Source organism: Helicoverpa armigera, chromosome 14 (assembly GCF_030705265.1).
Source record: "Helicoverpa armigera isolate CAAS_96S chromosome 14, ASM3070526v1, whole genome shotgun sequence".
NCBI classification, from domain to species: Eukaryota; Metazoa; Arthropoda; class Insecta; order Lepidoptera; family Noctuidae; genus Helicoverpa; species Helicoverpa armigera.
Window position 1 is genome coordinate 427352 of NC_087133.1, and position 26562 is coordinate 453913.

The window sequence follows — 26562 nt, forward strand, 5'->3', positions numbered from 1 at the left end:
AGTGTCACACAACGATATTTGTCTATCAACGAGCCGCGACGATAGAGGCTATAAAAAAAAACTTGCTAAGCAGCATTTGTAAATACACACACCACTTTGTATAAATAAACAAATGACTGGGCAGTTTTCAACCTTCAAAACATCCCACACTGATTTCGACGTTTGCCAGCAATTAAAACAGTGTTTTGTCTAATTTTCACTGGGAAAGTAAGTGCCTTTCAGTCTGGAAGACGGGAGATGGGACGTGAAGCCGACGTGCCCCACTGTTATCCAGAAGCTATCGCTTTTGAAAATTACCACTTAAGAGGCCGTCATTTGAGAAAGCTCTACTACTACATCCTTTTGCTATGTCTAAAACCTGCAGCCCACTTAATAAACAGAAGATTTAGAGACGGTAAATTAGCCAATAATCCGGTATTTTTAACAAAATGAACCTTCAACAATATCAGTAAGTATCCCATTGAAGCCGATTACAGCTTCACACACAAGTTGAGCTATCTTATCTAGCGCGTCACTTGCACATTGTATTTTTATTACTTGTTATCAATCTGAATAATATTGGTTATAGACTCGACCGGTTGAGTTATTTAAAAATACTTTTGTCACCCAAATGTCCATCATAGATTGTATGGCAAAGATATAGAACACCTAACCGGCTAATAGCGACTCTTTGGGGTAAACAATCTGCAATTCTATGGTTTTCATGATTTTAGAAACCCATTCCTAAGTCGACACACCAAAATAATTTGATCGATAAATAATTTACAAATAGGTTTGTCATAATTTGCCAGATAGAATAGGGGAAATACTAAAAAGGTTAAGTACCTAAGTGCAATAAGAAATTACACACAGTCACTCATACTGTCATTTATTATGTTTTCTCTGCTATGCAAATATTGATGTACACGAGAACTATGTACAATGTAAACTTTTAACCTTAAAAAATCATATGACAATTAACTACGATGTTATTCAACAAAATTGATCATGTGTTCCAACTCATTTCTGCCGCGTTATCGTTATCACTAAACTTATAATAAACAGATTAGCCACAATACCTGTCCCCTTCAATGATGCCGAGAATTTTCACAAAATCACAAGACACACAAATCTACACACACAGAGCACTAATCACTAAAATATCTTGGACAACACTTAAGAAACCTGTCCATACAAATAACAGCTAATAACTGAGGTTACATAAAATTTTGGGCGGCCTGATGACCCCGGCTCCCCCCCCTCCATATCTCTGACGTCACATAGAGCGGCGGCAGCCATGTTAAGTAGTTGATCAATCACACAATAGGTACATTAATTAATGATGTGCATAGTATTGTATCTAAAACAATCTGCAGTGCGTGATAAGAATTTGTTAATTATTTTTGCGGTTAATTGCGTTTCTGGTTAGGCTTTTGATAAATAGGAGGGGTGTTAGTGGGGATATTTATTTTGTTATTTTTAGGAGTATCACTTATTGCTGACAAAGCTAGAGATTCTACCTTTGCAATAGAGAAGGGCTCTTCTTAAGCCCCTGTGCCTAATTGGGAATATTTGTAAGCCAGACAATGTAATAGTGATCTGCTGGAAATAAGAAGGGGCAATCGAAATTGCTATACCCACAACAACAAAGCCATAATAGTCGCCACAAAAATAGCGAAATACAATAACTTCATAACCAATTATGTACGTTATCCAAAAATAGCTCTAATAGCCCTCGAAATATTGACGTCATACCTATAACCACCCTCTCGTCCAAAACTTCCTGCAATGTTACCTATTTACATTTCCCATCTGCCTAGCCATTTGGTCGGCTTCCAGTCTAACCGGATACAGCTGAGTACCAGTGTTTAACAAGGAGCGACTGACCTCCACAAGTCAGTTACCCGGGCTTTTTTCAAGATATTTATATATAGGAACAATATAAACATAAGGCATAGTTATCACTGTTACCACCCGTCTTCCAATACGTAGTAGACTGATAGCCTTATCTACTCATTGTATACTGTATATTTTGTTATATTTTCTTGGCGGAACTGTATCTTTGTATATTTTATCAAGCAAACAGCTGGTTTCTTCCACACTTAAGTTGATTAGTGTTTAATAAACTATGTTGATATGTATTAAATACGTAAAACATAAACAGTAGTATCCAATACAAACGAAATTAGCAATCTAATAAAAGAAAATAGTTCAACCTGGTTTTAACTAGTTTACAAGGGACTACATCGATATTATATTCATTGATTTAATAAACAAGATATGATAAACAAACACACACATAGCTCACAGAACAGATGGCCGATGAAGCAGAAAAGTTTTCGAGTGGCGACCACGACCCGGAAAACACAGCGTTGGCATACTTCCCAATAGATGGATGGACGATCTGGCCAAGGTCGCCGGGAAGCAGTGGATGCGAGATGTTGAAGATCGAGCAAATTAGCGAACCTTAGGAGAGGCCTTTGTCCAGCAGTGAACGTCTTTCGGCTGACAAGACGACACATTTTTTTTACAATTTCAAATCTTTTGAGGAATGACGATAAATAAAAAATCGGTAAAAAAACTTTTAAGTTAAACGGTTTTATCTTATGTGTACTGAAAACTAGAAAATAAAAAAATAGTTACTTACCTGTCAACCTACGTAGGTGGTCCCGGTCATATTAAACTAAAATAAAAACGTGGGGCCCATTAACTATTGCTGTAGTACTTTCTTCTAGAGGTATAATAGGTGTGGATTGCATCGGCTTACTATAATCGTAACTGGAGATTTTGACAATCAATAATCAGCCGTAGCGGCTTCACCAGCGAACGCCGAGCTCATGATCTACCAAAGTATAACGATATGCTTTGCCATAGGTAGGATTTCACAGGGGCCCCACGTTTTTATTTTAGTTTAATATGACCGGGACTACCTACGTAGGTTGACAGGTAAGTAACTATTTTTTTATTTTCTAGTTTTCAGTACACATAAGATAAAACCGTTTAACTTAAAAGTTTTTACCGATTTTTATTTTCTAGTTTTTAGTATTTAATGAAAATGCCTACCGAATATTCCTCATTCTATCTAATTCATTTAGTGCATCATTATTACACGGTCTCTTACCTGACAATTTATTACAATCTAATTCCTCAATACATAGCCCTTCCAGAAACTTTTTTTTGTAACAACCCCAAAAATCATCACATGACCTCTCCTGCTGTGGGTCAGCAGCGGTGAGGGAGTGCCAGACTCTTGACTAAAAACCGTTTTGTTCCGTCGTAGGCCTTTTATGTACCAGGGCCGCGGTAACTCTTCCGAAGGCCTTGGCCCTGTTGGGCCTCGCTGGAGTTACTGACAGTTTTCTACTTGTGAAGCCCTTTCATTTGATACCCATATTGATGGGATTGACAAAACCTGCGTTATCCGCCATCTTAGATTTCAATTTTGCATAGTAAATTGTATTCTACTTGTTGAGACCTTTCATTTGATACTCATGTTGATGGGATTTACAAAACCTAAGTTATCCGCCATTTTGTAGAGGCCGCCTTCTTGGATTTTAATTTTATATAGTACATTGTATTCTACTGGTTGAGAACTTTCATTTGATACCCATATTGATGGGATTGATAAAACCTAAGTTATCCGCCATTTTGTAGCGGCCGCCATCTTGGATTTCAATTTTTTATAGTATATTGTATCCTGCTTGTTGAGCCCTTTCATTTGATACCCATATTGATGGGATTGATAAAATCTTAGTTATCCGCCATTTTGTAGAGGCCGCCATCTTGGATTTTAATTTTATATAGTACATTGTATTCTACTGGTTGAGAACTTTCATTTGATACCCATATTGATGGGATTGATAAAATCTTAGTTATCCGCCATTTTGTAGAGGCCGCCATCTTGGATTTTAATTTTATATAGTACATTGTATTCTACTGGTTGAGAACTTTCATTTGAGATCCATATTGATGGGATTGATAAAATCTACGTTATCCGCCATTTTGTGCCAGCGGCCATATTGGATTTACAATGTTATTGATATTAATATATTGTATTGTCATCGGAATTAAAGGTGTATACAAAATTTCAGATTAATCGGTTGACAGGAAGAGGGTGAAATTTGAATTACTAAATTTGACCCAAGAAGAAAGAATGAATAAATAATAAAACAAACGGGGTGAGCTAAATAAAACCGTTTAAAAAGTCAAATGATATCCAAAACCTATTATCGTCCATGACAAACTAGCTCGCTTATCTTTGCCAAAGTTATTTCAACTAAAAAAAAATAGAAAAAACTTGTTGACCTAGGTGGTTCAAGCATACACAATAAATACTTTTCTCTACTATTTCTTAAGATAAAACAATAACTGTCGTAGTATCAGCCTAGTCAACATTTAGATAATTTTACGATGGTACGCTTTACCTATATGCATAAGTAACGTAATTTATATTTGAATACTTTTTTTCTGTTTAACATGATATCATCAGCTATTTTATCGTCCCACTACAGGGCACAGGAATCTTTTAATATAGAGAAGAAATGAGAGTTCATGAATACCTATGCTTGCTGAAGGCGGATAGGCGATTTCAGACTTTAAGTCCGGGTTTCCTCAAGATGTTTCCCTTCTCCTTTAGGTACTCTGTCATTGGTGTCTAGGACATTGCTTACGAAAGAAGAATATCCTGATAATCTCTCTAATCTGATACATCTCAAAATGCCATGCAATAATTGGATCTTATCATATCATTTTAATGAGACTCATTGTAAAGTTTAAATTTTGTATGCAGGCAACATGTCACTTTAGTTTGGGTGTCAAAGTTCAGGTCTTTTTTTAAATAGCCTTTACATTCAGGCAGCAATATTGAAATATACGACCATTATGTAGCTACACTAATCTCCGAACAGTTAATTTGGAATCCCTTTGAACTACCTACTATCATTATTTACCACTTTGCTACATAATTAATTAACAGGTTTACTACAGCAAATTACTGGAATTCTCACTCATTGCTTGTATTTGGCGAATTGCTTAAAATAGCCGACATCACTCCTCTTTGTGAAAATCAAAACAGAATCGATATTTAACCTATTGACCGCCATACAAATTGAATCACTTATTTAAATCAGCGACCATTCCGATTTAGTGTTACATGTTTTTGTTTGGCTTCCAACGCGTTTTACTCCCACACAACAACAAGCAACCAATTGTGTAACAAAAGAAAATTAAAATGCCAAAATTACGCTAAAATTATTTCGAAGTGATTGGACTTCATACATCTTCAAAACTAGCAACGACAATACAGCCACTGTAGATTAGCTTTTAAATTTTCCTACAGTACCTATGTACCTGCAAGCATGGCTTGTATATTGCATTTATCCACAAGCATCTATCGAGAACAGCACTATCTAGTGCACTTATAACTAATTAATAGTACAAGCCCATAAATAGACAATAACAAGCATGCGCGATATGGAAACCATTTAAGTAATTAAACGGTGGTTGTAAATTCAAGAGCTAGGGACACACCCGACATAAATCCCCTAAGTCTTGATGATGCAAAAGTAAATAATAATAAAAAAAAACTGAGAAATAACTTGTTTGATAAATATAGAGGTCGGGACGCTCCAGGTTGCGGTCCAATTACCAGTTTGTGCGGAAACTAGGGGCATTCAACTTATCAAAACGCCAATCCAAAATGAACCTGTCGGCGACGATGAATAAGTGTAAAAGTGATAACTAAGTGATAAAAGCAGTGATAATCAATGTTTAAGTTTTTTAAGGTTTTATGATAGTTAGTATGTCTGTAGTTAATTAAAAGCTATTTTCTGTTGTTGTTTTTAATTCCTTTAAAGTTTAAGACTAAAATTGTAACATAGTTAAGCGTATCTAAGTACCTACTAATTTTAAGTGTAACTTGTATGCCCTAGTTTAAGGATTAACGTTTTCAATAAAAAACAGATATTGCTGTTGTTTTAATTATAAAGATAGAATACTAAGGTTGCATAATTAAAATAGTCAGTACAAATAAGTTGTTAAGCACTAAGTTTTGTAAATAAATATAAGTGGGATGCCTATCTTATGCAACCTAGAAACCCTAGAAATAGATTCAAATAGTAAGTCTAGGGTATTGGTACTTTTCCATTGTTGAATTCTAGTTTGCTTTTTGGCCACGAGCGGCGCTAGTAGGATGATCGACAAATTAAACCGAATGTTATCGAAACCTTACCTTAACGAGAGCCGTTTGAGTTTTTTAAAGTTTTCTAATTAAAAAGGGATGTTTTTAAGGGTGAATTTTTTGTATAATATAAGGGAAATCGGGTTGCATAGGATAGGCATAGCTGGAACGTTATAAGTATGCCAAATCACCTAAAAACTGCCCAAGAAAGATTCCCATACATAGGGCACGGGAACGCCCCTCGCTCCCATTGGCTGTCGCATCGGCCATATTGTGAACTACTTACCCGCGCTCTAGCGTATATAATGAGGGCATATTTTGGTAATCGGGCAGACCTTCCTAAAGCCGCGTGTACGCGGCCCTAATATAGCTAACTATAAGTTAATTAGAAATGACAGGATCACACGCCACAAAGGCGGCACGCTTATCTATTATAAAAGATCGCTACATTGTGTAGAGATCACTCCCCCCGACTTAAGCTGCATTGAAGCCTCGATCTGTCGACTAGCCATGTCCCAGCACCAGTCGATCACTCTCGTATCGGCCTACTGCCCTCCCACGTCCTCATCCTTTCAGTCCTACGACCCGATCCTTTTCACGAACGATCTCAGAGCCTTACTAGGCCTGAGCGACTCTGTAATAATAGCAGGCGATCTAAACGCCAAACATCCCGCCTGGAATAGCAACACTACTTCTCCAAGAGGCAGGTTGCTATTCAATCAGTGTGAATCCCTCAACTTCGATGTCATCGCTCCGATGCATCCCACTCACTTTCCTAATATAGTCGACCACCTTCCCGACGTTCTCGATGTAGCGCTCCTCAAGAACGTAAACTTACGTTTACATTCGATCGAGGTACTACACGAGCTCACCTCCGACCACAGACCGGTTCTTGTGGAACTAGCCTCGCGCTCAGGCCCACTCGACCCGGATCGCCCTCCTCCCACCCAGATTGTCACGGACTGGAGAATGCTAAGCGAAAGCTTGAAATCCTCCTCCGCCCAGTTAGAATCAATTCCCGATGAAATCAACTCAGTCGCTGACATGACGGGCGCGATCGGCTCGTTCACCGAGCACGTACAATCCACCGTGGACAAGTGTTCACGTAGAGTTGAAGCGACGAGCTTTCATCGCTTCAAGCTCCCGGATGACGTGCGTGCTCTGGTGACCGAGAAGAACGCGGCTGTCCGTGCCTACAGTACTTTTCCTGCGACGCTAACAAGTCTCACATGCGTAACTTACAGCGTGCTGTAAAGGAACGCCTTGCTGAGATGCGTGAAACGCGCTGGGACAAGACGCTGAGCGAACTCGAGCCGACTCATCAAGCCTTCTGGCAGCTTCAAAGGAAACTCAAATCCGATGAAGTAGCTTCCACCCCGCCGATCAAACGCCCCGACAATTCCATCGCCTTCGAGGACGATGAAAAGCGGAATGTCTGGCCGACAGCCTCGAGGCTCAATGCTCGCCTAGTACCCAACCGGTCGACCCGGCTCACCTACTAAAGGTCGAAGCCGAGGTCGAACGCAGATCCTCCCTACCACCGCAAGAAGACCCCGACGATCCCTTGCCTCCCGTCACTCCAGACGAAGTGGCAGAGATCATCAAACGTCTCAAACCCCGTAAAGCTCCGGGCCCAGATAGAATAACCAATAAAGTGTTCAAAATCCTACCCGCTTCCCTCGTAATACTCATGACCGCGATCTTCAATTGCGCCATGACCCATAACCTGTTCCCACAGGCATGGAAAGAGGCAACCGTAATCGGTATTCCCAAACCCGGTAAACCAAAATCAGACCCGTCCAGCTATCGCCCTATCAGTTTACTCAATGTGTTCGGCAAGATCTACGAGATACTTATCTATAAGCGTCTCAAAGATTACGTCGAAGCAAAGAGTCTTATTCCATTAGAACAGTTTGGTTTTCGAACCCATCACTCTTGTGTCCAACAAGTCCACCGCATCGTGGAAGGTGTGAGCCACGGATTCCAACGTGGCCAACTCACCGGCACGATTCTCTTCGACATAGCAAAGGCATTCGACAAAGTCTGGCACAAAGGCTTGATTTACAAGCTTTACCAACTCGGTGTCCCAGACCGTCTCGTCGTCATCTTACGAGACTTTTGTCGAATCGCACCTTTCGCTATCGCATAGACGGCACTCTTTCTTCGGCCCACCCTATAAAGCTGGCGTCCCACAAGGCTCGGTACTCTCCCCCATCCTCTTCACGCTATACACTAGCGATATTCCTAAGAACAAGCATGTTCAATTAGCCCTATTCGCCGACGACACGGCAATCTACTGCTCAGGCCGCAGCCCAGCCGCCATAGTGAGACATCTCCAAGCCTATTGCAACACCCTAGGTGTCTGGACTAGGCTATGGAGAATCGAACTCCACCCCGACAAAGCCAGGCCATACTCTTTTCGAGCCCCGCCGTAGGCTTCCTCCCGTGCCCCCGTCAGTCACCATGTTTGGTAGGCCGATTCCTTGGAAGGAGCATGCCAAATATCTAGGTGTAATCTTAGACCAGCGCCTCTCATTCGCCGAGCACATACGTAAGGTGCGCTCTAGAGCAGCCTTTGTGTACGGCAGATTGCACTTCTTGCTCAATTCAAAGAGCAAATTATCTCTTAAATCCAAGTTACGCCTCTACGGATCGTGCATACGCCCCGTCATGATGTATGCTTGCCCTGTGTTCGCACAGGCAAGCCATCGCTGCCTTCACAGAATGCAAGCCCTTCAAAACCGTGCCTTACGGAAAATCACAGGAGCTCCCTATTATGTTCGAAATGAGATTCTTCATGTCGACTTAAAATCCCTACCATCCGCCAGTATATGAAGCGTGCCGCCATACGGTACTTCGAACGCGCTGAGAAACACGATAACTCACTTATCGTGTCAGCCAGTAATTACACTCCCTCCCGCATCAGTAGGATTCGCCGCCCTAGGCATGCCCTTCTAGAACCTGACGATGAGATAACTGTCCTCCAAGAGAGTAGTAAACTCACTAGCACCCTATACAAACACAAACCGCGTTCGTACAAACCTCGCCGCCGAGGTCCGCCGCGACGTCCCGTTCTCTGTCCTCCCGACCCTTGCTCATCGAGCCAGCCCGCGAGCTGAGCCAGTAGCTTTAAATTCCCCATTTAATAATAATGATCATATGATCCAGCCTGTCCCTTTGCTGCCTCCCCAGCGACGCCCTAAGCCGAGGTCCGACCCCACAGGGGGTACCCTTAGCGCAGTCGCTTAGTTTATAAGTTGTTTTACGCCCCTGGCTGGAGGCCTTAAATTCTAGGCATCCACAGGGAAAAGTCCGGTTAAGCAGTACACGGCCTCCTAGGCTGAACTGCGAGATGCCATACCAAAAAGGTAATCGGGCAGTCCGAATCCAGCAGCGCTCCAGTTAACAAGAAGAATAAAGGAAGAATTAACCCTGAATAGTGTTATTGTCTGCACCCTGCCTTGTTGAAGAGCGTCCCCGCCAGCAGCCCTATTCGGCACCACACCAATTATACAGTCCACACCCTTCAGCTGGTCCTTCGCGAGCCGGATAGGGTGAAGATCAAGATGCCTTCGACAAGATCAAGTTCTGCGCAGTCCAAGACCACCGGGGAAAGTTCTACGTCAACAGACTGGAGCATGAATACGCCAAGTGAAACCGCAAGTTCGTCGATAGCAAGTAGATCGACGCTTACAAAGAGGACGCCGTCGCCGCACAAACGAACGCCGTTACCTCAAGCAAAGGGTGTTGTTGGAAAGGATTCATCAGCGGGGGAAGGGAGCCGCCCCCCTCCGCCATCAAGGATAAGCGAAGAATCGGATCCCGTACATGAAGTAGGAAGCCACCCCACGTCCCAGAACCCGGAGAGAAGCGTCGCAGTGAAGGCTCGTCCACAAGATTCAAGCATTCCGCCGTCTAGTGTCAGCGCGTCAGTTGAAGGAAACCCTCAAGCTAAGAAGCCGACCCGCGATGTAGACACGACGTCCAGCCGCTCGTCTCAAAGAAAGAAGGCAGAAGCACAAGCAAGAATGGCGGTGGCACTACGGGAATTAGAAGTAGCTGAAGCCCGCGCAAGGGTAGCTCGAGCCGAGCTGGACATCGCCGTCGCCGAGTCCGACGAGGAAGATGGAGCTGGTGAAGAGTTGTACGAGCAAACCCATGAAGTGGAGAATTGGTTCATCGAGACCAGCGCCGGGCCCAGCAAGAAGAAGAGACCGACCGATTCTAAAGAAGAAAGAAGCGATATCCACCAACTGGCTGAAGCAATACGCAAGCTGTCTGAAAACTCACGTGACGTCACCGCGCCGAAGTACATCGAACTCCCTCACTTCAACGGATCCTGTGAAGAGTGGTTGGCATTCAGAAGATCATTCGAAGATACAGCCGCCTCATTCAGCAACGCACAGAACTTAGCGCGCCTAAGAAGAGCTATACAAGGGAAAGCGAAAGAAGCTGTTCAGAGCCTGCTATTCACCGCTGAAAATCCACGCGAAGTAATTAAGGGATTGGAGTCAAGATTTGGAAGACCTGGAGCGCTAGCATTATCAGAGCTGGAGAAGCTGAAGAATATGTCAAGAGTGAGCGAAAACCCAAGTGATATCTGCGTGTTTGCAAGTCGCGTGAAGAACGCTATAGAAACAATCAAGGCGTTGAAGAAACCGCAGTACCTCAGCTCGCCTGAAACATTGAAAGCCATAGTGGAGAAGATGCCGCCTTCTATGAAGTTTCGCTGGTTTGCCTATCACAGAAGCAGAAGAGATGAAGACCTTCAAGAACTATTACTTGTTGAAGCGTTCCTGGAAATTGAAGCAGACATGTGTGGGGACTTCGCTCCGCCTGAAGCGTTATCAGAACACAAGAAGGGTTTCAGAAGGCCGGTGAATGTGACACAAGACACGTCGCAAGACAAATATAAGAAGTCGTGTCCAGCTTGTGAGGGTGAACACTATGCAACAGAATGCAAGAAGTTCAAAGAAGCGGATATAAATGAGAAATGGGACATCATCAAGAAAGCAAGAATCTGTTTTAAGTGTTTACGATTCAAGCACTCAAGAATCAACTGCAAGGCGCCTGTGTGTAAGCAGTGTGGAAGATGGCATCATACTCTCCTGCACTCGGACGAGCCGCCTGTACCAGTACAGAAATCAAGTGACGAAAACAAAGGGAAACAAATATATGAAGAGAAGGTTTCTTCAGTAAACAGTACCAAGTCAGAGAGAGAGCATATTTGAAGATGGTTCCGGTGCATCTCTACGGGCCTAAAGGACAAGTACGTGTACTGGCGTTGCTGGATGAAGGATCAACTGTCACGCTCCTGGACGAGGCAATAGCAGAGACGATTGGAGCTGAAGGAAGTCGCGAAGCTCTGTCTATTGAAACAGTGGGCGGAAGAGTTATAAGGAAAGATAGTTCTCAGAAGATTCAACTGAAGATAAGAGGAGCCCACAGAAGAGATAAGAAGTCCATCACAGTTAGAACAATTGACGACTTGAGGCTGTGTGAACAAGGAATCAGTAAGAGCACCGTAGAGAGCTGCCCGCATCTGAAGGCAATCGAAGAGCAGTTACTCTACACGGCAGAGCGGCCAAGGTTGTTGATTGGGCAAGACAATTGGGCACTTATCGTCACAAGAAGATTGAAGAAGGGCAAGCCAGCTGAACCCGTGGCCTCTCTCACTGACTTAGGGTGGGTGCTGCACGGCTGTGAAACTGGCACGAACACTGTAGTCAACTTCGTACATTATGGAAGAGCGACGACAGAATCAGAAGACATAGAAGAAGTAGTAAGGCAACATTTCCAGCTAGAATCGCTGGGTATCCAGAACCGACTGCCATCAAACGACAGCGACAGAAGAGCCTTAGAAACTTTAGAAAAAACGACGAAACGTTTAGCAAGCGGGCAATTCGAAACAGGCCTCTTGTGGAAGAAAGAAGACGAGCGCCTGCCTAACAACTACAAGCAAGCTTTTCGTCGTCTAATCAGCATTGAAAGGAAGCTGGACAAAGATAAGGAAGTCAAAGAGTATTACGAGAAGCAAATCCAGAGCATGGTTGAAAATGGATACGCAGAGAAAGCGCCAGAGACGTCAACTGAAGGAAGAACTTTCTACTTGCCCCACTTCGCAGTTGTGCACCCTGTCAAGCGGAAGCCAAGAATAGTGTTTGACGCAGCAGCCAAGTACGAAGGGAAAAGCCTCAACGACGCCTTGCTAGCAGGCCCGGATCTACTTCAGTCACTGTTCGGAGTGCTGCTACGCTTCAGAGAAGGCCCAGTGGCTGTCATGGCCGACATCCAAGACATGTTTCTTCGAGTCAAAGTGAGGGAAGGCGACCGAGACAGTCTAAGGTTCCTGTGGCGAGGAAGCCGAAGAACAAGCAAACCCGACGAGTACAGAATGTCGTCGATTATATTCGGGGCAGCGTCATCGCCCGCAACTGCGATATATGTGATGAACAAAAACGCGGAAGACTTCAAGGCAACTCACCCAGAAGCTGTGAAAGCTATAAGCAGGAATCACTATATGGATGATTACCTACAGAGCTTCGCGTCGATTGAAGAAGCTAAGAAGATATCAAGAGAAGTTAAAGAGATACATTCTCGAGCGAGTTTTCACTTAAAAGGCTGGGCGAGCAACGACATAAGGGTATTATCAGAAATTGAAGACACGAACAAAGGAGAATCACTGCTGCTTACAAAGGAAGAAAAAACTCTGGGACTGAGGTGGCTTGTGAAAGAAGATAAGTTGGCGTTCAACGTTGGTCTGCGCAACACACCGAAGGAATTATTAGAAAATACAAGAGCGCCTACGAAGCGTGAAGTCACAAGTGCCGTGATGTCAACATTCGATCCGCTAGGCTTCGCGGCGCCTGTGCTAATACAAGGAAAGAAATTAATTCAAGACATATGGAGAACGAAGGTTGACTGGGACGAGAAGATTAACGAAAAACAAAGAAAAATGTGGTCAAGGTACTTAGAAGAGGTGCTGGCATTAACAGGACTTCAGATACCGAGATGTATCTCGCCACGCTGCGGTGAAGGGCAGCTACACACGTTCACGGACGCTAGCGAAGAGGCTTACGCGGCGGTTGCTTACTGGAGGACAGTTGAACCCTGCGGGAAAGTGCACGTCTCCATGGTCGCAGGCAAAGCAAGAGTATCGCCGACAAAACCAGTGTCGATTCCACGATTAGAGTTGCAAGCCGCCCTGCTTGGCAGTAGACTAGCAGCTAGTATCGAGGAAGAAATGAGCCTGCAAGTATCAAGAAAATTCTACTGGACTGACTCTAGCACCGTGTTACTGTGGATCAAGGCGGAGCCAAGGAAATTTAAAACCTTCGTGGCTAACCGGCTCGCAGAAATCGAAGAAAACACTAAGCCGGAGGACTGGAGATGGGTGCCCACTAAAGAGAACCCGGCGGACGACGCTACAAGGGGAACGCCGGCCGAGTTCAGTCACAAATCAAGATGGTTCCAAGGCCCCGCGTTTCTTCGACAAACAGAACAAGAGTGGCCTCTACACGATTTCAAGTCTGCGGGCAAATTGCCGGAGGAAAAAAGCAAGGAGCAAGTGGTGGCTGCAGCAAAAGAAGGGAAGGCCTTAATTGATTTACAAAGGTTTTCAAGCTGGGAGCGACTACTGCGCGTCACGGCCAGAGTGGTCACCTTCGCATACCTCTTATTGAAGAAGACCCGTAAAGCAGCCACTACTGCCGTGCGCAAAGAAGACGAGCCTTGGCGACCGCAGAGAAGAGCACAAAAGGACAAGAAGCGAACCCCCAATCAACCAGCCATCACCAAGTCTAAGAAACCTCTACACGCACCTATAGAGCAACAACACATAAGGAAGGCCGAAGAGATTCTAATAAGGATAAGTCAAGTCGATAGTTTTGCAACAGAAATAAGAAGTTTGAAAAAAGAAAAACCCCTCGAAAATGCAAGTAAACTTAAGAAAATCGACGTGTACATCGATGATGACCTCATCATTAAGTTAAGAAGCAGGACGATGAAGTTTCGCGGCGAAGAGCGAAGGAAAATGAACCCTATTATATTAGACGGAAAACACAGAATTGCGCAGCTCATCATTCAACATTATCATAAGAAGTTTCTTCACGGCAACACTGCTACAGTCATGAACGAAGTGCGACAAAAGTATTGGATCTTCGGTTTAAGGGCCGCAGTAAAGGCAGTGTCACATGGCTGCCAGTGGTGCAGAACAAGGAAGAGTGTCCCCGCGATACCTCCGACGGGCGACCTACCGAGCGAGCGACTACAACACCATCAGTTCCCGTTCACTTGCACTGCAGTCGATTACTTCGGCCCCATGCAAGTCACCGTTGGCAGAAGGGTTGAGAAGCGGTGGGGGGCATTGTTTACATGCCTTACCACGCGAGCCGTTCACCTGGAGCTGGCCCCCTCTCTAAGTGCCAGCTCTATGATAATGGCGTTGCGACGGATGACCGCGAGAAGAGGAAGGCCGAGTACGATTTTTAGTGACAACGGTACTAACTTCGTTGGCGCGAACAAAGAGCTAGAGGCGGCCGCACAAGAAAAAGGAATCAAGTGGAAATTTATCCCCCCCGGCAGCCCAAACATGGGGGGCGCCTGGGAGAGACTCGTGCGGTCAGTGAAGACGGCCCTGGCTGCAGTACTCAATGAAAGAAGCCCGCCTGAAGAAGTACTTCACACATTAATAACAGAAGTCGAACACATCGTCAACTCAAGACCCTCACCCCGTCAGTATGGATCCCGACGACGAAGAGAGTCTGACCCCCAACCATTTCCTGCTTGGAAGATCGTGCGGAGCGATGGCGCCGGGAGAATTCGACGACACAGACTTAATCGGGAAGGCAAACTGGAAAACAGCGCAGAGGCTCGCCGACCATTTCTGGCAGCGGTGGGTGAAAGAGTACCTGCCCCTCATCATGCCACGACGGATAGAGGGTCGCGCCACTAACGACCCTCGAGAAGGCGACATCGTGCTCATAGTCGACTCCACGTTACCTCGCAATACGTGGCCCCGCGGTGAAGTCATTAAAACCTACCCCGGGCCAGACGGCAGAACCCGAGTGATGGACGTAAGGACTACGGGAGGAGTGCTGCGCCGGCCAACGCGTAGAATCATCGTCCTGGTTCCCGCCGCATCGTCGCGCTCCGAGGATGGCGTGCTACGCACCGTGGGGGAGAATGTCGGCGACGATGAATAAGTGTAAAAGTGATAACTAAGTGATAAAAGCAGTGATAATCAATGTTTAAGTTTTTTAAGGTTTTATGATAGTTAGTATGTCTGTAGTTAATTAAAAGCTATTTTCTGTTGTTGTTTTTAATTCCTTTAAAGTTTAAGACTAAAATTGTAACATAGTTAAGCGTATCTAAGTACTAATTTTAAGTGTAACTTGTATGCCCTAGTTTAAGGATTAACGTTTTCAATAAAAAACAGATATTGCTGTTGTTTTAATTATAAAGATAGAATACTAAGGTTGCATAATTAAAATAGTCAGTACAAATAAGTTGTTAAGCACTAAGTTTTGTAAATAAATATAAGTGGGATGCCTATCTTATGCAACCTAGAAACCCTAGAAATAGATTCAAATAGTAAGTCTAGGGTATTGGTACTTTTCCATTGTTGAATTCTAGTTTGCTTTTTGGCCACGAGCGACGCTAGTAGGATGATCGACAAATTAAACCGAATGTTATCGAAACCTTACCTTAACGAGAGCCGTTTGAGTTTTTTAAAGTTTTCTAATTAAAAAGGGATGTTTTTAAGGGTGAATTTTTTGTATAATATAAGGGAAATCGGGTTGCATAGGATAGGCATAGCTGGAACGTTATAAGTATGCCAAATCACCTAAAAACTGCCCAAGAAAGATTCCCATACATAGGGCACGGGAACGCCCCTCGCTCCCATTGGCTGTCGCATCGGCCATATTGTGAACTACTTACCCGCGCTCTAGCGTATATAATGAGGGCATATTTTGGTAATCGGGCAGTCCGAATCCAGCAGCGCTCCAGTTAACAAGAAGAATAAAGGAAGAATTAACCCTGAATAGTGTTATTGTCTGCACCCTGCCTTGTTGAAGAGCGTCCCCGCCAGCAGCCCTATTCGGCACCACACCAATTATACAGTCCACACCCTTCAGAACCATCGGGAGACCCGGTCTCCCAGCTGGTACTTTAAAACCCCAAATTCTTTAAAGACCGAATTCAGAATACCTTGAGGTCACTAGGAAAGGAAACAAAGCAAGAAAGTAGTTATAATTTATCTCAAGGGAACGCTATGCACCATTTGCAGAAAAAATATAAGTCGTAAAACACCGTAAATCGAAATGTGCCGCTCGAGGTATTATCACATTATATTCTATTAAATATTTATAGCACATAACCTTCAGAATGTTCAATTACAGTACTTTATTATGAATCGCTCCAAATGTTGATTAATATCAATTTGGTCACCTACTTTAATCATTACGGTAAACATAAAAAAAATCAGACCGCTCAAAGGTCTTCCATGTCTAGAAGGAATATCTTCATCAAATGACCCAATGATCTGAATAGTCCTATTGGTAGACTCACCTTCTCCCTCTCTCCTTATCCCTGATCCTTGAGCGAGGAGGAGTGGTTCCGAGGAGATCAGCCTCGGCCCCATCGCCACTATCAGCCAGAAGGTACTTGGAAGAGTGACGGGGATTCCGGAACACCACATCTTTGGCATCACTGAAAAGAAGAAAAACCGATTTTAGGAGATAAGCGAAGGAACGGGGAAACACTATAAATGATACGCTGTTTTCAAAAAATCCAACTTAGTGTTTGCGCTGGAAATGCCACTAGAATGGGATATTTTAACTATTGATAAGTTAGGAATGATAACTGCGGCAATCAGCTCTTTAGTTTTTATTTAAATTGACTAATGATGTCGTCAAACTGTGGTATAATCTCTTATTTATATTTATGTAATTACGATAGTATTTCTAGTCTCCGAGTCCAGACAGTTCATTAGACCACTGGTCCTTTTCTCCACATAAGTTAAGGTCAGATCAGAACTTTACGACCTTGTCCACACGTTATCAAGGTCCTATTATACAGCAATGATAACAGTGTTTGTGTGAGTTATATTACTTTATTACTAATTATATCGTCAAGTGGTTATATCTCAGTTTCCGAGATTAATGTGATTAACGATTGCCGCGTGAAAGAATGTTCTATAGAGCTCTATCAAATCAAACTATTTAATTTATTAAGAGTATCAAGAGAAAACGCAATTAATGGACCTGAAACTAACTAAACACAGCTCCCAAAAACAAACATCGGAATGTTTACAAGACGGTTCGAGCAAAACGTAGCAAAAAAAAATTCATTGGCAACACGAATTAGTCTGTTGTATTTTTAAAAATAATATTGAACTTACAATGTTTATATTTTACGGAAGAACTGTGTGTTTCAGTTTATACAGATAATTATGTATCAGTTAACAAAGATAACGGCGATAGGCAGTCAGCAGACTGGCGCGTGGCAAAATAAAATTCCATAATGCAGCTAATACTGGATTTCGTCCTTTTTCCTCGACCAGAGACCATCCCACATAAACTCTCGAGATATCATATTATCGAAACAATTAAGCACATAAAAGAACACTAACATTAGAACCGTACGGAAACCTCAAAGCATGTGTAGTACTGCTAATTCTTCTTCTAGCTGGTGGACCACCGATCATACATCATAAGGATTTAAACCTCTCTTGCAAAAAGAGGATGATGGCAATGATGTCCTATCGTAACTCAAAAAGAAACGTCATGACGTCAGACCCTTCCATCGCCCCATTTAGCTAGATTCGCGTTTCCATTTAGCGTGTTTCAATTGTTTATATATTAGTTGTCTTGTTTATTAGCACACTGCGTCTGTCAGTCTCCCCGGGTTATTCCGAGAACACAAAACATGTGGGAAACTTTCTATTTCACCTAGCGACGCGTGCGCATACGAAATGCCGACGCGTAGGTAGGCCATACGGGGAAGTAGCGGATGCAGTGTTTTGTTTTTAGAATAATGATTACTTACTGTTATCATGAGGATAAATTCACACATGATAAGAAATGAAGTCTGGTGTAAAAAATAAAAATCAAAAGGAAGAACCACATTGTTTACAGTTATTAGAGTTTTGAAAATATATTTGGTTATCCAGGTATCTGTCACCACACGTTCCCCTTTTTTTGAACAATTTTCTCGATTTTCATACAACCTAGCTACAGTGAGACAGCTGTTCATTTTACTATTCTTTTCTATTCTAAAGTTACAGTCGTCAAGATTTGTACTAGTAGCTAAACTGAGGAGAAAATGAAGGAATTTCACGAAATGAGACGAATATAAACTTAAAACTGAGCCCAAATCTTTCAATGTAAAAAACTTATCTAGCATTTAATATCCTGGTTTCAAGGTCAATATAAAGATAATTTTATTGTTTACAACAATTGTATTCCTTCCATATTTTCATTCATAAGTCATACTTAGCATGTTATAAACTGTACCTTCGATTTTATCTTTAGTCTTATCTTAATGACTACAGCAAAGTCATTCATGGTCATTATCTCCCCATTGTCAAAACAAAACTGCACAGGAGGACTCCCACCTATGTTATTATTACAGGTTTTTAATAGTTCCCATGGCTAGTATTTTCAAAATTGAGCAAAAACCCAAGGTCTATGTAATGGGCCACCATATTTAAATGCCGTTATTCCAGTCTTCCGCATACAATGGTTTTTGTACACGAATTTACTGACGACCTTCACGGAGTACAATCGTCAAATTGTTGGAATCCAACCTGCGTACGTTATCATTTATCATTAACTATTTAAACACTGCTAGTTACTTCTATGAAGAATGACAGTGTCACATTCGGAAGCCAAGCCAAATTTTATTTAAAACTAGACAACACGATAGATTTTGACATGACTAAATAAGATCACAACAGACAGGAAAGTCTGTGACATAACATGTATACCTACATCAGAAAAAAGTATCTTGTTTCATAATTCTGGAGTTTTTGTCTCCTGTGATAAAGTCAACCGTGGGCCAGTATTTTGTCCTATGACTCTTACACTTCTGTAGGGCGAATAGCACTGCCGGGACTGTAGGATTGTTCGAAAGAGTTACTTGCCCTACTATTGAAAAGGCTCCAGAAGGAACAGATTTGGGTTTTAGTCAGTAAGAGTCTGACACTCCCTCCCTTTGCACTACAACATCTACATTATATTTTGGATTTAATATCTTCCAAAAATAGAGTCCCAGACCGGCTCTAAGGTTTTTTTCTTGTTTCACGTTTTGATACCATGACACCCTGCCTGGTCATTCTTTATAATGATCCAACAGCAAGACCATGGCAAGCAATTAGTGCGAACAAATGACCAGGAAAACGGCGGAATTTTGGACAAAGTTCAAGGCCATATCTAATCTTTGCGTAAGTAGCTATATCTGTGGCGAAGAGAATTCATGGTCAAAACAGAAAATCTTAGGCCTGCGCCAATAGCTACTGAACCAAAAATTACTGGGCTCGCAGTTAAAGCATATTTTAGAAGAGTTGATATTGCTCTGTGAATTTATGAATTAAAATTCCTTCGCGACCGCCATTCCGATAAAGTAATCAATCAATATGTTTGCTGCCCATACAGGTTAGCTATTAGCTGTGTAAATGGTAAACCACTTAACAAATTACAAGTTACAACAGTTATGTTAAATGAAGGTCCATGAATGTTAAGCATATTTTTGCACGTGGCACTTCAAAGTGCTCCTTTTAACCCGTAGGCTATAATTTAGGCCACCTACGCCAAAATATTAGGTAGCTTTTCGAGTAAAAACAGATAGAAATGGACGCTTTTCGATAGGACGTGTCTGTCTGCCCATCCGCTTTTGGTATGTCTGTCTAGCTAGATAAGACTGTATTATAGGTAGTTATCGGCACGAATTTTGAGCTCTGACCTACATCTGCGCAGAAGTGATTTATTAGCAAAGAAGAGTTGTTCGAAATAGATACCGCGGCCCTGGTAGGTACATAAAAGGACTATGACGGAACACGACGGTTTTTAGTCAGTAAGAGTCTAACACTCCCTCACCGCTGCTAACCCACAGCGGGAGGGGTCATTTGATGATTTTTGACGTCGTTAAAAAAAATAAAAAGCCCGCCCCCGCGCCTCACTTCATACCACAAAAGTGACCCAATAAATTACTTCTGCGCAGGTGAAGGTCAGAGCTCAAGATTCGTGACGATAACTATACAATATACCAGTGGCGAGGGGTGGTTTAATGAAATAGGGAAGCCGCAGCAAAAAAAACTGGGGAGTACTCAGGGATGGGGAGAGGTAATGGAGGTAATTTCTCAGTCCACCTTTTAGCACTGACTGAGAGACTGATAGTTTGAACATGTTTTCTCGAGGAATTCGGCAGATTATTAATATCTATAAAACTTTATTATCTTTAGTTAGGTATATTAACTACTAGAATCTGAGAAAAGTTGGCACTAGAAACAATACATTTTAAGTATTTAATTTACAACGGCCTGTTAGCCATTCATATTTCTGTGGTGTTAAGGCAAAAGGGGATGAGTCAGAAATTGTGAAAAATGAGTTAATTACACAGTTGGGTACAAAATTTTACGAACTATCATGGTAAAAAGGAGATAATTCAATATAATGTATTTTATTTCGTGAATCTCCAATAAAAAATACGAGTCTAGTCATAAATAGCAAAACCTAAAAAGTAAAAAGGAGTTTTGTCTAGTTATCTTCTTATTGCATACGTGATCCTTTACTTATAAAATTAGGTATAATGAGATAAGTCGACTTGTGCCTAAATTCATATTCGTCGTTCCGCGTTAGTTGCATTTCGCGCGCGAAGTTGACGTCTTTTTACTAGTGCAACGGTGCAAAAAATCCTAAAATTATGGTTTACGTGGGTAATTTGAGTGTTAAACCTACAGAAATGAATAGGATTAACAAATTCGATTTAACGTAAGTATGATGAATTTAAAACCTTTAAATTATGAGCTGATTCGGATCTGGAGGACAACCAGTATGGTTTCCGTAAAGGGCGTTCAACAGTTGACGCTATACTGCTTCCTCCACGCATACGCGTGAGGGTTCTGGCGGTCCTGGCGGAGGAAGCAGTCGACCGGGGCGAGGTGGTTTCGGCGGTGTCGCATGACATCGCTAACGCGTTCAACACCCTGCCCTGGAATATCATAAAGGAGGCGCTCCGTTATCATGGAGTGCCAGGGTACCTCCGTCGCATAATCGGGGCCTATTTATCCGAAAGAGCTGTCGTGTACCTGGATCGAGAAGGATGGGTTCGTCAGAACATCTCTTCCTCAGGGGTCGGTTCTTGGCCCTCTCCTGTGGAACATTGGCTACGATTGGATATCAGCGTGATATGCTACGCTGACGACACGCTAGTCACAGCACATGGGTAGACGTACCGGCAGGCGGCCATTCGGGCCACAGCCAGTGTCGCGCAGGTCGTGGGTAGGTCTTGGCCTCGAAGTGGCCTTGCACAAATCCGAGGCCCTTTGCTTCCATGGGCCAAGGAAGAAGCCACCTCCGGGGTCCAGTATCGTGGTGGGAGGGGTTACCATCGCTGTGGAGCCGACAATGAAATACCTGGGACTCGTTTTCGAAAGTCGTTGGGACTTCGGGCCACACTTCCAGCGGCTCGCTCCTCGGTTGTTCGTCGCAGCTTTAGCGCTCTCACGCTTGTTGCCCAACCTCAGGTGACCCAATACCTCCTGCCGGAGGCTCTATATGGGGGTCGTGCGGGCGATGGCGCTTTACGCCGCGCCAGTGTGGGCGAGCACCCTGACGGCCCGCAACCTTCCAGTGCTGCGAAGACCACAGCGAGCGATGGCCATCAGGGTTATAAGAGGATACCGCACGATCTCCTTCGAAGCTGCATGCCTCCTAGCCGGATCGAGACCGACAGCCCTCGCGTCACCTCTATACATGGCGCGAGGAAGCAGTGGGGTGGGCCAAGCGCCTCGTGCCTTGGCAAGTTGAGTTGCGCAGTTCAGAGCTCCGCCAAGACCTCATTGCGGAATGGGAGCAGCGACTTGCGCGACCCACGGCATGGCACGCCGCTCTCGCGGCGGTAAGGCCCATACTGAAGGAGTGGCTGGAGGGACGCCACGGCGCCCTCAGCTTCCGGCTGACACAGGTCCTTACCGGACATGGGTGTTTCGGAAAGTTCCTGTGTCGCATCGGTCGGGAGCCCACGCCTGAATGCCACCACTGTGGCATCTGGGGCAACGCAGCGCCGTGACCTAGCGGCAGCAGTAGACGCTGCGGGAAGTCTTTCGCTGCCGGCTGTCGTGTCCTGCATGGTCGGCAGCGAAGATGGATGGAACGCCGTCGCATCCTTTTGTGAGGATGTGATGGTTTGAAAGGAGGCGGCGGAAAGGGAGAGAGAAGCTGCTTCCTCTCTCCCCGCCCGCAGCAGACGTGGAGGACGTCGCAGAATGACTAATCTCCGGCCACCATAGGGCGCGGCCTGCGGGCGACAGACTAGGGGCGTCTGTCGTCCGATCAGAAACAGGCCTCGAGACGGTGGCGTTGTGTTGTGCGCGCATCTCTTAGTGGAGTTTGCTGTGGACGCTGGGTGACGGCCACAGAGGTTGACGGGGCCCGCCTTTGAACATCTGGGGGGCCAATACCTGTCGGGGGTGCGGAAGAATGCTTTGGCGATACCCGTGCCCTCGACAATAGGTAATTGAAGGCAACACTGGGTGGGTTTTTAGCCGGTAAGAGTTTGGCACACCCCCTCCACCGACCCCAGGTGGAGGGAAGTCCATGAGGATTTCCCCCCTGCCAAAAAAAAAGGTATATACGTAAATAATAATAGCAAATAAAGAGACGAGTCGTTCTAGGATTTTATTTTTAATTTTTACCGTGTTACGGAAAAAGGAGATATGTCAATTATTTTAATAATTAAGAAATAAAAATATTTTTCGGGTACATATAAAAGACGACTAAATTAATAAATGAAAATTAAAACAGAGTTGTGTTAATTATTTCTATACACTTTTGATTAAACTGCATTTTTATTACAAAACAAACACGCATTTTTTTGATTAGCCCCTGGTGAAAAGTTGTGTTTTTTGACTCATCCCCTTTTGCCTTAACACCACAGATTTATCGTAGGTATATGTTTCATAAATCCGTCAGGACGTAAGTAATTTTAATACTGACGTAATATAGGTAGGTAATTCACCCGTACGGCGGGCGTGCCCGAGTTTTAAAACACGTTTTTATTCTCAAAACTTAACCTTGAAAAATAGGTTCCTTCATAAAGCAACTAATCTGTCGGAAAACAATCTAATGCGATAAATGCTATCCCAGTCAAGTTTTAAAAGTAGGTACACTAAAAAGAAACCTGATGCAAACTGTCTACGTATCAAAATGACTCATTTCTACGTAGGTCTCTCTATTTTCACTACGCACACTGTACTTGGACTGAGTATCAGGTCACAGTGCGATCGCGACGATAAGTAGGGAGTAATGATACTGCCAACTGCTATGAATATAAAAAAATATAAATTCCCAAGTATGGTCATTAAATCGCGGGGAATCTTAACACCGCGATTCAGGATTTGCATAAAAATGCACAACGCCATCTATGTTGACGTAATGTAACTAAAACACTTAAACTAACATAAAATATTGTACACACACGAACTATGTCATTTCCAAATGATACAATAAATTCAGTTAAGTAATACAAAGAAAAAATTGTTAATGGTATTATCTAAAACAAAATAAGAACAATGAGAGTGAATTTGTCTGATTTGTTTGTTTACATATTTGAGAGCTCTAAGCGCTGTCACTCGCGCGTAGACAGATATAGCTACTCTACTCTTGACGCGTTCTTTCTCGTTCACTCGCGAGTTTTGATTGGTGGAAGCCGCTCCGTGAGCCGGGTTACCGCTCGCCCATAGTTTGCGAACATCGCGTGGCGCGGCGTGGATGACGTCGCGCAAGCGTAGTTTTGTATGGACGAGGAAGCCGCGGCTTGTTTAGTAGGAGCAAAATGTTTCAAGTAATTTATAGACAATTTTTTTTACGGTGGTAGGCGTTTTGTTATACCTACATATTTAAATTGTGTGGTTTAAATGATTATATTAATTATATCTATACCTATATTATAACTTATACCTATGCTTCTTTCTTGAAATTCGAAAGGGAAGCCGATGGGAATCGGCTTATAGGGACGCCTCGCCACTGCAATATACCTAGGTAGGTAGCTAATTTGCAGAGATGATTTGAGCAGAATCCATTTATTTTGGTTTTACCTTAAAAAACGGCAACTGGACAACAACAAACACTACCTAGGTATACTAAATTCAGACTTAAAATACGTCAACTACCTAGAATTGCAGAACACGAGGTTTTTGACAACAATATACAAATATGCAGATAGGTAGGTACCTAAATGTTCATCTGACCATCGTTGGCACAAAACTTTGACGTCACAAAGAGTCGACCCTCACTCGCAATGGAAGGAAGTGTTCATTATGGTAGGTCATTGTGGGGCTTCCCCGGCTTCGCGGTTCATTATTACAAATCAAAGACAAGTGTAGGATTTTGTACCTAAACAACCTTCTGTCTATCTATATCATGTTGGTCATTTTCAGAGATCGGAATGCTGCGAAATGTTTCTGAAAAATTGTGGCTAGGGCAATGATTATTAGGTACCTAATAAATAAGTTAGGGTTTGTATTTTATGGCACCAAAACTAATTTTCTAAGAATTCTATGCAGACTGACTGGCGTCACTTGGCGTTCGGCATTAGATACCTATCTACTTCTGAATTATCTTTTTTATAATAAACTTGTTGACGTCTCTAAGAAGTGAAGACAGTATTATGCGTGAATAAACTTTAAAATAAGATAATTACAACTCATGCCTGCGAGTGCAAAGACATACTTTATGAATGGGTGTCATTTGTGTGAGATAAGTTTAAGCTCAGCTTTACAACGCACTATCACTAACCGAGAAAAATGCTGAACAAGCCTTATTTACCTAGATAGAATTATTACACCTATTGTACAATAAAATTCAAAGCCATGCACAAGTACAGACAAGTACTCAAAAAGTAACACCAGTCCATCGTCACTATCTATGACAGGTCTGGGAAATGAAAAAGCATGAAAATCACATTAACGGTTATCAAATTTTTGCACTAAGTCACTCACAAAAGTCATGAATGAATGACTCATAATGTTTTTAGCATTAAGTGTACAATTTTAGTGCAGATCTGCCTACATTTAACGCCTACTTACATTCTTCTTAATCAGTCAGGCATGGCTGAAACCAGACACAAACACTTTAAGACATGCAATTGTTAACTCTATTCATTATGCTTAATGACCAATTCATCAACTGCATGGCCTTTTACCAACTATGTTGGGGTAGGCTGCCAGTTCTAAAAGAATGCAGCTGACAACCAGTGTTTTATATTGAGGCACTGCCTATTTGTTTTTATAATACATAAATACAAAAATTAAATTGTGATGATGTTGAGGAATATGTGTGTTTTTCGAAAGGAGGATACAATGGTTACAATCTTACAATAACTTAATAAATAGTTCCGAAGATCTGTGCAAAAGTGGTCATGAGTGTGCTTAAAAAAATCAAAACTTGTTACTCACAAAACCATCATGTCTGTATAAGGGCGATTCTCTGTAAGCTCGTTCAGCTCCATACAAATTCTGTCCTGGCAATTTTTTTTTTAATTTGACAAAAAACCTAGTCCTATGCCAAAGAAAATTAACTTTTTATTTAGTTAGACAAGGAGGCCCACTGAATTTGTACCTATTTTCCGAGTTATTAGCGATTTTCCAAAAAATCATGACAGGGGACTGTTTGAGGCATCAGGGGACTGTTTTGAATGTGAACAGAAACCCACATTTTATGACTTTTCTATGATCAAAAGCCATATATTTCGGGTTTTTATTACCGCAAGCATGACACGACATAGATCTTGATACGTCGCAACATAGATCTTCCAGCAACTCCTGGTGGTGATTGTTGTAAGTTAATATGTTAGCAGTATGAAGAGCGCTAAGCTTCATGTCTATGTGGCTGTGAACTATACAAAGACGTGTTTCGCCATTTTGAGCGTTTGGTTTGATAACCCATTTCTTTCAACTGCTTACCAATGACGTCGCCGGCGAAAAAGTCGTGGTGGACCTCGTGGGTAAAAAACCAACTTGTCAATTATGAGGGCGCGGCTTCGATTCCAGGTCAGGCAAGTACCAATGCAACTTTTCACCAGAGACTGTGTTTCGGATGGCACGTTAGACTGTAGGTCTCGGCTGTTATTGAACATCCTTGGCAGTCGTTACGGGTAGTCAGAAGCCAGTAAGTCTAACACCAGTC

At 42.9% G+C, this 26562-nt stretch overlaps 1 protein-coding gene across 1 annotated transcript in view; it reads right to left on the reverse strand.

Annotated features, from left to right (window-relative positions):
* Nucleotides 1-26562, reverse strand: part of LOC110378274 (mitogen-activated protein kinase kinase kinase 4) — a 65186-nt gene that overhangs the window by 33849 nt on the left and 4775 nt on the right. Inside the window, exon 2 of the mRNA XM_064037915.1 lies at nucleotides 16727-16867. Within this exon, the coding sequence (XP_063893985.1) occupies nucleotides 16727-16867 (141 nt within the window). The remainder of the gene's footprint in view (nucleotides 1-16726; nucleotides 16868-26562) is intronic.